General features: G+C 45.7%; 1 protein-coding gene across 1 annotated transcript; it reads left to right on the top strand.

Moving 5' to 3' along the window:
* Nucleotides 1–86: 86 nt before the first annotated feature.
* LOC130157519 (activator of 90 kDa heat shock protein ATPase homolog 2-like) lies at nucleotides 87–11,370 on the top strand. Its single transcript, XM_056357196.1, has 9 exons — nucleotides 87–335; nucleotides 432–622; nucleotides 5,333–5,418; nucleotides 6,046–6,160; nucleotides 6,740–6,828; nucleotides 7,369–7,491; nucleotides 8,629–8,730; nucleotides 9,952–10,003; nucleotides 10,258–11,370. The coding sequence occupies exons 1-9, from the start codon at nucleotides 256–258 to the stop codon at nucleotides 10,431–10,433; spliced, it is 1,014 nt and encodes a 337-aa protein (XP_056213171.1). The 5' UTR covers nucleotides 87–255; the 3' UTR covers nucleotides 10,434–11,370.
* Nucleotides 11,371–12,363: the final 993 nt, after the last annotated feature.

Here is a 12,363-nt window from a genome sequence, read left to right as displayed (position 1 = left end):
CGAGGGCACCCCGCTTCGCCGCCGCGCCTCAGGCGGGGGCGCTCCCCGGGGCGGCGGCAGCGCGGCCGCGGCCACCCAGAGGCCCGGGCGGCGGCTCCCCGCCTCCCTCCCCGCCCCGGCTGTGAGGGGAGGAAGGGCGGCGCGGCTTCTCCTTCCTCCTCCTCCTCCTCCGGCGGGGAGCGAGGGACGGGGGCGGGGAAGTTTCTGGCACCTTCTGGCCGGGCCGGCGGGCGGCAGCGGGGCCGCGGCAGCGCCATGGCCAAGTGGGGGCAGGGGGACCCGCGCTGGATCGTGGAGGAGCGCGCGGACGCCACCAATGTCAACAACTGGCACTGGTGAGGGGCGGCGGGAGGGGAGGGGACGGGAGGGGAGGGGGCGGCGGGCCCGCGGCGGGGGGGGTGCCGCGCCTGACGGCCCCGCTCCCCGGCCAGGACCGAGCGGGACGCGACCAGCTGGTCGAAGAGCAAGCTGGAGGAGGTGCTGGTGGGGCTGGTGGTGGAGGGCGAGGCCGGGCGCTGCGAGATCAGCGACCTGAAGCACGTGGAAGGCGAAGCGTCCTGCAACAGCCGCAAAGGGAAGCTCATCTTCTTCTACGAGTGGAACCTGCGCCTCAGCTGGAAAGGTACCGGGGGGCGGCCCCGAGGGGAACGGCGGCCCTGAGGGGAATGGTGACCCTGAGGGGTCGAGCGGCTCTGAGGGGCGGCCCTGAGGTGAGGTGAGGGGACGGGCGGCTCTGGGGGGCGGCCCTGAGGGGAACGGCACGACGGGGGCACCCGGCTGCGCTGGGCTGCGGGGACGTTCGCTGAGGCGATGCCTCGCCCGTACTCCTCGGGGGCGTCTGTGAGGGGCTGGCGGCCCCTCGGGGGTGATGCGAGGGGCTAGCGGTGCCCCCTCTGGTTCAGCCGGCGCTGGCGGCGGCAGGGACCCCCGGGCTCGCCTTGCTTTGCCGGGCGCGGGGAGCGCGGCGGCCGGGGGCCCGGCAGGTGCCCACGCGTGGCCCCAGGCGCCGTGCCGCGGGGAGATGGGCACTGGCAGGGCAGCCTTGCGGCTTGGCATGGTGCCTGCGGAGCTGGCGCTGCCGGTCCGCTCTGCGGGATCAGGAGGGGTCACTGTGGAGAGGGAAATTGTCTCCCTTGGGCTGGAGAAACAGGAACACCTCAGTGAGCTGCAGTGAATCAGAACCGTACGGAGACTGCAGGAGACACGTGGGCCTGAACTGTCATAAATGCTTATTTTTAAATAATCTTGAAACCCTAGCTTGTCTTTTCCTCCCCTTCACCCAATTTTTTTGTACCACACACGTTTCTTAGCATTGTTTTACCAGCGTGTCAGCACAGTTTTACTCATTTTGCTTTGTGAGAAGTAAATACTTCAGTTGTGACCAGATACGTATGGCTTACAACAGTGCGCTCGAATTGTTGTAGTTTCCTCGGTGTGCGCAGATTACAGTGTGCTTAATGCGTGCCGAGAGCGGGAAGTGGGAGAGCCTAAGAAGTGTGACAGTGCAGTTGTTTCCAAAAATTTAATGTAGTTATGTTGAGAATAATGAAGTACGTGAGGAAAAAACTGCTCAGTGGGAATAAGGCAACTAGAAATAGTTCCTGATTATTTGGGGTAACAGGGATTGTGCCCATGCATTTTTGTTTTGCTGCACCCGCTTGCAACCCCGGACAGTGGAGGTTCATCCTCCACTGTGCTTGTCCCGTGGCAAGCTCTTTATTTGCAGACCAAGCCAATAATGTATCTTTGGGTAATACTGAGGAATTCTTTCCAGTTACTAGATGCCTAAAACTTGATGGCAAATTGTGGGCCGTCTCTTGCATTAGAGTAAGAAGCAGGAAGGGCTGGTAAAAAGTGCCTGCATGGGACATTGCACCTGGATATTGTAATGCCAAATGACAGGCTGTTCCTCCCCCAAATACTGTACTTATTTCTTAGGCCACAGTTGTTACTATAGGAGGTGGGAATACCAAAGGCCGTGCTTAATTTCCCCTTCTTAATGCCTGTACCCCAAAACAGAGTTGCAGTTCCTGGATCAGTGTTTCAGATGATGCTGTTTTGCTGCTCCAGCGGCTGCCTGCCTTCCGTGCTTCTCCTTTTCACAGTGCCCTTTCCAGGGTAGCTTTCTGGGACTGTTTGTCTTGGTTTGGCTGGCTGGAGCATTTATTTTTTCAATGCTGAGACCAGTGCTCCTATTTGAACAATTCGAAATTGAGGTCTGCTTCTACAATAACAGGGGACATAAAGAAGTACTGTTACTTATTTTTGTTTGCACTGATAGCCAACTAAGTTTTAAATGTTACAAGCGTGTTACAGACTAAGGGTGTACTTAAAATTGTGATCTCAGTGTTAACAAAGAGCAAGGCAAATGTAATACTCTGTCGTGTGGTTTGTATCAGTGCAGTTCAAGTAATTATCAGCTTTTTGATGTTTTGGCTTTGTTTTTTAAGATAAGCTAAAATCATCTAAGTTTTAAACACTAGCTAGTTTGGTTTTGTTGGTTTTATTACAGTGTATAAAGCTTAGAAGTAGGGAGATGCAGTATTGTATTTCTGTACAAATGCTTTCTAAATTCTTTTTCCTCTGCTAGGTCTTTATGCTTTTTCAGTGTTTAACTACAGACAACTAATTCGCATTAGGTACTTTGCTCAGCTCTGTGTTGTGTTTAGTGGATAATGTCTTTGAGAGCTTAGTTTTAAAGGAGTTTGCTATTACACAGTGGAATTTAAAAGAGGCAGGGGATGATGTTTTATGGTGGGTTTTTTTCTTAATTTGATAGCCATCATGATGTGTGTTTTCTGTGAGCTCTGAATTAGAAATGAGAGTTGGGGCTGAACTGCTTGAAACACTAATTGCTGTAATTAGTTCCTTCTACAAGTCTTCTAGGATAACTAGGAGCTCAAGCTATGATTAAAACGTGTTTACGTAAGGACAAGATGTTATACACCCTGAAATTTGCAGCCTGTTTGAAAAGTGCGGTGTTGGAAAAACATTGCCCTTAGCAATTTAGATTACAGAGCAACAAAAAAGGGGGAACTGAGGGTACTTAATGGCACTAAAATTGAGCAAAATGGCTGTTCTATCATTTGTTAGAAAATGTAATGAGGATTTCAATGGATTATTCTACATTGTGGTGGAAGCTTTATGAAAACATACATGTCCTTTTAAAACTTCTCAGCCGTGGGTTTATAGGTAGGTCTTTCTGAGACATGCTTTCACTATCTATTTCCTAAAACACTGGATTGACAGGAAACAAACAAATTTATTCTTAGGTCTGTTAATGGAGTCTCATGAGATTCAAACAAATAATTAATTAGTTTGATAAAATGTTGATAGTTTTGCTCACTTTACAGTTACACTAAAAATACAAAGTGTTCTGCCTACATAATGTTCAACAACCAGCTCAGTTTGTTAACTGGTTGGACCTTGCTGTTCAGTGCATATACCATCTGGATTAATCCCTTGAGCAAGCAATTTTTTGAGGGGGGGGAAAAATACCTGTTTACTGGTTTTATGAATTTAAATTTGTTAGTTGTTGGCCTGCGTTAGTTGTGAGTCTTTAAGAGTTGTGAAAATTGTTAATAAAATTAGCTGAATCGATAGAAGTCAGGTTTCTGTTTTGCTCCTAAAAATGTCTTCCTACCTGCTTGTATTATTTCCTTTTTGGGTAGAGTAGATGAAAATAAGATTTGCTCTACTGTCTGCAAAGACAAAACTTGTGTGGTTTTGCTTGTACTTATCCTGTTGCCAGAAGAAAGCAGTAAAGAGCAAATAGAGACGGCTGCGTGCGATGTGTGTTGGGCCCAGAAGTGTTTTAATGGTGTAATTAAGTAGTTCACATGGCTTCATACTTGAGCCAGTGGGTTCTCCTGGGAGGCTCTGAGGAGCCCAGGAGAGTCTTTTTAGTTTAGCCTTTCCTGTGTGGAGGTGGCTGTCTACCTCTGGATTAACAGACTTTGCATCTTGCGCTGTGCTCCACTGACTTAGATCCTGGCCAGGAAGGGCTCTTTGCACTGTACTCCACCCTTGTGTTACTGGCAGTCATTCACACTCTATTGCTAAGAAACGTCCGAGCATTTGTTTGTGTACTTCACTGTGATCTTGACCGGCAGCACGTTAGGTTCTGTCCGTGCATGGTTGTCCCCCTTTAGCATGGCAGGCCTTTCAGGGCAATAATTAAAAACAGTGAAAGGAGGGTGATGTTCAGTAGTAGCTGGATCTAGCTAGCTCCTTGGAAGGTGAGAGAATCCAGAGAAATACATCTAGCTTTGTGATAATGCCCCTTTTGCAGTCAGGCTTAACACTAGGTCATTTGAGAGTTTTGCTGATAGACTGGTAAATCTGTTGTGTTCTCTATGTTTTGACGCCTAAGCTGATAAAACTGTATGGAGATAACTGGGTTTGGGGTAGAAGTGCATGTTTCTGCTGCTGCTTTCTAAAGAGATTCTAACATGATCTAAATAGTAAATTGATTTAAATAACTAAATGCTTTCGCAGGGCAAGGGGGAAGAATCTTCAGTGTAATTAAAAAAAAAAGTGTCAAACCTTAAATTCAGTCTTTTCACTGTAAGGTCTGAGGCAAAGCAGCACGCTACTGGGTTCCTATCCCGAATGTGTTTATAGAGCCGTGTAGGTAAGTGATGGTGGGCCTGTGCCCAGAAGGGCGCCAAAGCAGAGTGTGATTTCTGTTCTTCCGTGTGTACAGTGAATAGTAGCAGTTCACAGTGAGGATATAAAGAGTAAGAATGAGTATTCTAAAAAAATCTGCATGTGGTTTCCTGGTTTTAAAAAAATTCGGTTGTATACTTGTCCATTAGAGAGAGATATATATATATACGTATGTTTTACGGTTACATCGCTGTATGTTGGAAGCTTTTCAGATATTCAAGAAGGAATAGGTAGCATTATAGAGAGCTTCTGCATGAAGGGCAGACAAGTTATGGGGAAGAGGAGGTTATTTTTCCCCTACCCCCTTTTAGATTAACACTCTGTGTTGGCAGACAAAAGTTGTTGTAAGCAGAGAGTACATCAGAACAGCTGGCAGTTGAAGGTGAGAGCAGTGGCGGAACGGTCGTGCAAAATGTGCTGAGAAGACATACCTGTGTGCGTATCGCAATACATCTGTACAGGAAAATAAAGCTCTGAGAATAGTTTGCTGTGAAAGTACTGTGACACGTTTTGAGACTCGGTTGCTATTTGGTTCCTTTCAATTCAGATTCTAGACAACTTGCTTCAAGTAACACTTTTTGACGATTATATCCAAGCATAAAACTCTTGCTATGTGGGAAATAGTTTTTAATAATGCATTTAAGAATTCGTTATGTTAATACAGGTACAGTGAAAGAGTCTGGTGAGAAACATAAGGGATCAGTTGAAATTCCTAACCTGTCAGAAGAAAATGAGGTAGATGATACAGAGGTAGGTGTGAAATACCGATATGGCTGTATAGGCTCAAATAAAGTGTTAATCAACATATAGGCATTGTATTTTGATTTATCCTGTGATTAAGGGAATAATTACACTTGGATAGCTTATTTAATGTTTTTGAGTTTTTATACTTGGAATAATGACTTATTTCTGTTCTCAAATTTACCTACTACGAATGTGCACAATTGTCTTTGCTAATTACTCTTTGTGATGATATGTTAACTTGTAGTTGAGAAGAAGTCTGCTTGTTGTAGTCTTAAAAAACCCCAAACCCCAACAAACCTTGTACCTAAACCGTAAGAACTTAAGGAATGTCCTCGTTAGTTGCGTAGCAGTTGCTAGTGTGGCTTCCACAGATTCCTCAACTCTGCTGGATACTAGGCAACTCTGTTGATACTTGATGTACTTGACTAAGCTACTGTCGAGATAAGACTGCATTTATTAAGTCAGAACCCAAAAGAGCTTATTTTTAGCGAAGGTAGGATAAACTGAGAAGATAATGAAATTGCAGCTGTCCTCTGAACATAGTAAACAAAGCCAAAATACTTTCTTTGTTGCCAGAACTCAAAAGCCTCATGTTAAGGTGCCTCTTAGATTTTGTAATTGTTCTGTTTCTAGATAAACATTAGCAAAAAGAAAGGGGAAGGTGATGTTCTGAAGGACCTTATGAGAACCGAAGGAACCACGAAAGTCAGACAGGCCCTGAGAGATTATCTGAAAGCACTTAAAACAGGTAAATTAAACCAGTATGTTAGGTATGTATTTTATTCAGTCGCCTTTCTTGAGTAGATTGGTAACGTATTGACAAGTCCTTGGTTTTGTACTGTTTTTATTGAAGTAAGTTAGTCCTACCAGTCAAAATCTTCGTTGCTATCAAACGTGGCAGCGTCCAGAAGTTTCTGTAGCGACCCAGGCAGTGTTGTGTTACATGAATTGACCACAGAAACGACACAGTCGGACCGGCAGGCTGCTGGCTGGCAAAGCAGTGCCCAACCTCAGCTTGCCGTTCCTCTGCTGCTCAGATCACGGAGATGGCCCATTCCTTAGTGGGCAGAGAGTGTCGATTTGGGGTCAGGTAACTCTGAAAAGCCTGTGTTTTTAAGGGAAATTGCTGTTAGGCTCTGTTGCTGATAAAAAAACAGGGCTAAAGTGGGGAAACGGGGTTAGAGTTGCATGCCCCATTCTGTGCTCCCATTCTGCCCAGTTTTACCCACTCTCTGCAGTTTTAGCCAGCAATTTTCATTACATATCTGAATGTCAGGGTGCTTGTTCAGCTCCGTTTCATACTGAAAAGTGCTTTTCTTCATTCCAGAATTTACCTTGGGAATGATTCTGCCAACAAAAGCTGCTGCTGGTCAGGAGGTGGCCACTGAGCAAAAACCAAGTGGGAATGCCATGCAAGTATGTTGGCTTTAAACGTTACATGAATTTAACTTTACCATATGTAGTCCCTACAGATTTTGCTACGGTAAAGATTGCATATTCCTGCGATCACCTGCAAAAGTGAAAGGCTTTGGGGCAGAACTGCCTCCTTGCTGCCATGATCAGGGCCTGTAGTACGCAAGTGACCCGTCACAGACCCTGGGCCTGGCGCTGCCAGGTGCGGGAGGAGGACGGCCGCGTTTGCGTTCCTCTGAGGGCTTCCTGCTGCAAGGACTGTATGTGCAGCAAGGTGAAGCTCAAGTTCACTTGCACAGGTCACCTCCCCCCGGTCAAAAGTTCATTTTAGGTGTCTTTGGAGCGAATCACACACTCGGTGGTTTTTTTTAATTAATTCAGTGAATCCTGATGAATACTACTTTTAAATAAATGTGGAAGTACATTGCAAAATTAGCGTATATTTATAACACAGTGTATTTAGGAATGCATGGGTAACAATGATTCTGCCACTCCAGAACTGTTGTCTGATTCGCATTCACAGAAATATTTTTTGCTTTGCAGGACTCTGTCTTACCACAGTCCTTGGATATAGTTGGTGTAAAAATTCCAACAGTGAAGATATTTATGAGAGAAATCTTCAACTCTTCAGCAGATGAACTTTATAGCATCTTCACAACGAAGGAAGTAAGTGATATTTCCACTAGGCAACATAACAATGTAATGCTGTTGTATCTGAATAGTTGTGTTAGTGATGAATGTGTCACGCTCATAGTGTCAAGTTCAGATAATGCTCCTTACGTACATTAAATGGAGAGATGCGATTGTCCAGCAACTGAAGGCTTCATGAGCTACCCTTTTCTGGTAACTTCACTGTTCAATTCTGATTGCCATCATTTGCTCTTCAAAAGTTTTGCTGAATAGCTTCACCTTTCAAGCCACCGCGGAACTTCAGTGGTGAAAAAGCAGAAGCTGACAGCTGCTGAAGCCATGTGTCACTTTGGTCTCCTACCAAGGAACAAAGGCTAGGCAGCTGGCCTCGCTGACAAGTTTCAAGTTCTTGTGATAGCAATCAGAGAGCACTAGAAGGCCGCAGTAGGATCATTCGGCTTTTACCTTTTTAATGAGAGTTTATTAGGGTGGCTTAGACCTTTTTTTTTGCAAGTTGTTCCCTTAACAGGAAGAAAAGGCAACTAAACAAAGTGAAGGTGCATGTTCATGTAGTTCGTGTGCAGCTCAATCACGCTGCCCTGTGCTAGTTAGAAAAAGCTTGGCTGTGGGATGTAGGCATTTCTCATTCGGCAGCTTGCAGCGCTGGGCAGTGGCACTGTTGTTACCCACAGCTTACCGCTTAATTGGTATTGGATGCGATGATACTGTTGCCTATAGGGTGCAAAATACAAAATCACTGATTCTGGGTTCGCGTCCTTCAAAAGAGCCAGGGCTGCTACCAGAGAACTTTAAATTACAATCCCAGCGCTACCAATGGGAAACAGTAATGGTGCTCGGCAGCAATTCTGCACCTTCCTAGAGCTGCTGCTCCGTCCACGCCCCTCGCAGGGGGCTGGAGTCCTTACCCGTCTTTGCATTTACCACTAGCTTTCTCAGCATTTCTGTTCTCATTCTGTCACCTCCCTGGAGCCTGCTGCTAGCACAGAGCTCAGGGGAGCGCTGTATAAAATGAAAAGCCCGATCAGTGCTTAAAGACTCTTACATACATTGCAGTTAATCTCTTCAGCGACCCTCCCTTGTCTCATGATACGGTGCGTTATCTATCAGTATGGATTTGTAGTTAACTGACGTGTGCTGTTCTTTTTTTGCTAGTTGGTGCAGAAGTTTTCTAAATGTCCTGCTGTGATTGAAGCTGAGAAAGGAGGCAAGCTTCAGATGTTTGATGGCTGTGTCAGTGGTGAATATGCGGAACTGGTAAAATGCTCCTGTTTTGCACTTTAAAAATGGGTGGTGGTGGGCTATTAGCCGTTTCTCTGAGCTAAAAAGTAGCGTTGAGTTTCTGACAGAGCAGCTTCTCTAGTGCATACTGGGTTCCTCTGTTTCAAAGTAAAAAACCTGCTATTATGTTGTGTGATTTTTTTTCCCAATCAAAACAGCAGCCACTGACTACACCCAGCAACCTGCAGAGAGGGGACATTTTTTTTTTTACTAGGAGGAGGAGGAGCGAGAAAGCAGGTTTAAAGTTTATTTTCCAAATCCACATCAATTCTTCTTGTAACTGGAGAAGCGATCGCCGTTCCGTTCAGGGCAAATGTTACACTCTCCCCAGCTTAACGCTTTTGCAAATAAAAGGGAAAGATAATTAGAGCTCAGCTCCATTTTTGAAACCCGAAAAACCATTTTCACAGTCGCTGAGCTTCAGATTTGGTATCTTACATCCATCCAGATGACAGGCAGTAAGTATCACTGACACCTGGACAATTCTTAAAAAAGCAAAGCCTTGGAAAATGAGATTGTTACTTTAACTCAACTCAATAAAATTTGTTGATGACATCGGAAAGGGCTCAGTCTGGAAAGACAGACGCTGCAGAGCTGAACATCCCCTGATGGAAGCTGAGAGAAGTCAGTTCTAGTCATCGGCCTTTGCAACTGCATGAGGAACTGTTTAGGTGAAACAATCCAACACAGGAACTTAATGGCCTAGTGAGAACAGTGAGCCTGATCTAGGCAAAACTTCAGCTGACATAATGCATACGCTTGTGCTGAAGTGACGCCTCCCGTGAGCTGGCGGCAGGCTGTAAGGCGTTTTTGCACAGTACTGCCGAACCTGTACACTCAAGCAGGCTGGGCTGCTTGACGGAGAATCACAGGCATACTCTGCGTGCTTACACGTCTCAGAGGTGAAAACATGACTCTTAGCAGTGCCCATTTCAAGGTCTGCAAGAAAACCAGCGTTCTAAGTTTAGTAACGAATGGGCCTGACCGCCTCCCATAGAGAAAACAAAACAGTGGAATGGAGCACGCCAAGAGCTTCGTGAAAATACTTTATTTAAAAAACCCAAATCCCAACCTTTGTATTGTTTACATGCATGTGCCTACTGTTACATAACACTCCTCCCCTTGTTTTTCAGGAGAGAATTAGCATTGCACAGTTGCGATGTGAATTGTCTCAGGGGTGTTCTTATCTTCTCACAGGTCCCAAGCCAAAGAATCGTCCTGAAGTGGAGGTGTGGGAGCTGGCCTGAGGGTGAGTCTTTCTGAGGCCCTCTAAGGGGGGCCGCGCTGTGCGGGGAGAAGGGACAAACGTGACAGTTGGCAGCCCTGCTAACTGGAAGCTCCCGCAGTCTGCGGTCTCTGGAGAGCAGCCTGATGTCCACAGCAGGTGGGATCTGTGAAAAGACCTTCACCCGGACACAGGCAAAAGCGGATACAAAATCAGCAACAACAACTGTAATCCCCTAAAATCCACTTTTACTGAAATGTCGTGTTTTCTTCCTTCAGAACATTATGCAACGGTTGCCTTGATTTTCAAGGCTATGGCTGCTCAAACAGAACTGCAGTTAGAGTGCAAAGGAGTTCCCGTCTCCAACGAAGACAGCACAAGACAGTGTTGGAAGAAGCGGTATTTTGAAGAAATACATATTTTACTGCAGCAGTCCAAAGACGACATGGAATGATAACAGCACTGTAGTTTTGTTAGGGCATTACTTTTTATACTTTGTTAACAATTGGGTTTTTTTTTAAAAAAGTAATTTATTTGTGGGAAGAATAAAGACCCACTTCTATGATACTGTATATAATTTAAGCATTATTTATGGATTTTTAGTGAACGGGGTGGTGAGTAAGTCAGACTATGTAAATCAGCAGCTTCATTTGAGGAAAGCCATCTCCGTGCTGCTTGCCTGCAACGTCAGAGAGTAATAATGATTCAGCTGCAGTGAAGCGCTACCAGCATCGGTGGGTCGGCTGCGCGGAGCAGTAGGAAACATTTGCAGTTCTTTGATACTCGGTATATCAAGTGGCAAAACTGAATCCCTCCAGGAGATGGCATTCCCATCAGCAGTGAACAAAGGGATTATAAAACTGTTGAAACGGCGGGGCTAGAGTAGTTTACAGCCTCCTTCAATACTTCCTAAGATTGCTTTAACTGCAGACTGAATTTGTTTCTAACATTGTAGACAGTTTTAAGGAAAGATTAATTAATGTCCTGTAATTCTGGTTGGCATGACGGTTACCACTATTAAGTCTGCATGCACTGTACCCCCTTACTTGACCTCAGTGTGAAATTTTTTTGCAAAAAACAAGCGGTAATAACGCTTTCCTTCTGCAGTTCTGTAAACCTTCCACTGAAATGATTGATGGCCCTCTGCAATTCCGTAGCTCAAATTAAAGTGAGCAACTGTTAGAGAAATTAAGACAGGAGCGTAGCTGGGATATTGAAAGTAAAGAATTTTTACTCTTAATCAAACCACACTGAGGTCAGGAAGAGTAACTTAATTCTCAAATGCTTTAATAAAACTGTATTAATTTAATATGCAATTTGAAACGTACTGACCAAAAAAGGGCAGGCTGCCTTTGGAAAACATGGTTGGCTCAATAAACGATGTGATTTTACATGCAGTTTATTTTCTCCATTAACTGATGCTGCCAAACTAAACGAGTCTGTACGGAAGGTGAGTCCTATATATTTTATTTTCACAGGACACCAACGTAAGGCAGCCTTACCACACATAAACTTACCTCAGCCAGAAGATAAAGAGGTGTTGTGCTTTTCTACAGGCAAGGCTTTCCCTGAAAAGTTTGCTGTCAGTTACCCCTTCCAGCTTAGGGGAGGCTTGCTGTAGTAACAAGAACAAACGCCCGGCACAGACAGGTTCCCGAGTGTTGCACTGCTTGTTTTTCAGGGGACCAGAGAGAGGGTGGAGAACAGCCTCTTGAGCAGGGTCGTGTTTTAGCATCTTCCTTTGAACGCTCAAAAGGTTGTTCCTTTTTTTTGATAAATAGACCAAGAGCCTAACATTTTGAATACAAAACTTAAGGGTATTGGTTGATGAAGGGGCAGTGTTTAAGTAAACGGAAAAATCTAGATTTGTGTGTAAACTAAGAGATTTCGTGACAGTTTAGTACCTGAGAGTAGGCCGCTGCATGGAACTACAAGTTTCTTCAGCCAGCGTGTCCTACAGCCCGAGTACTCCTCCGGGCAGTATGCCTCACCCGTGTCCCCTCCCACCTCGGGGCACAAGTGCCCGCGACCTGCACATCCCGCTAGCCTGAATTTTCTTGTCTCCCTGCAGGAGCGCCAGCTGCAGTGCCACGGAAGGGACTGACTGGTGTTTCCAGTGTTGCGGCACTCTCCTCCCAGTGTGGGACTGCCAAACCCCCCAGAATAGCAGTGGTCTTGTTCCCTCAGGCCTGCGCAGCTGTAAGTGATAACAGCGTGCACGAGCTTTCTGAAGCTAGAACCACACAATGCCTACCTTCTCATCCTGGGTGCAGGCGAGGGGCAGGCAGCCTTCACACCCCCGCACAGCTCCTCGCTGACTGTCCTGGCAGGCAAAAAAAAGAGGATGTTTCTTCTTTTTGCTTCACCAACATCCCCGCACTCTT

The sequence above is a fragment of the Falco biarmicus genome, chromosome 12, assembly GCF_023638135.1.
Source record: "Falco biarmicus isolate bFalBia1 chromosome 12, bFalBia1.pri, whole genome shotgun sequence".
In the NCBI taxonomy this organism is placed as follows: Eukaryota; Metazoa; Chordata; class Aves; order Falconiformes; family Falconidae; genus Falco; species Falco biarmicus.
This window is presented reverse-complemented; position numbering and strand designations above follow the sequence as displayed.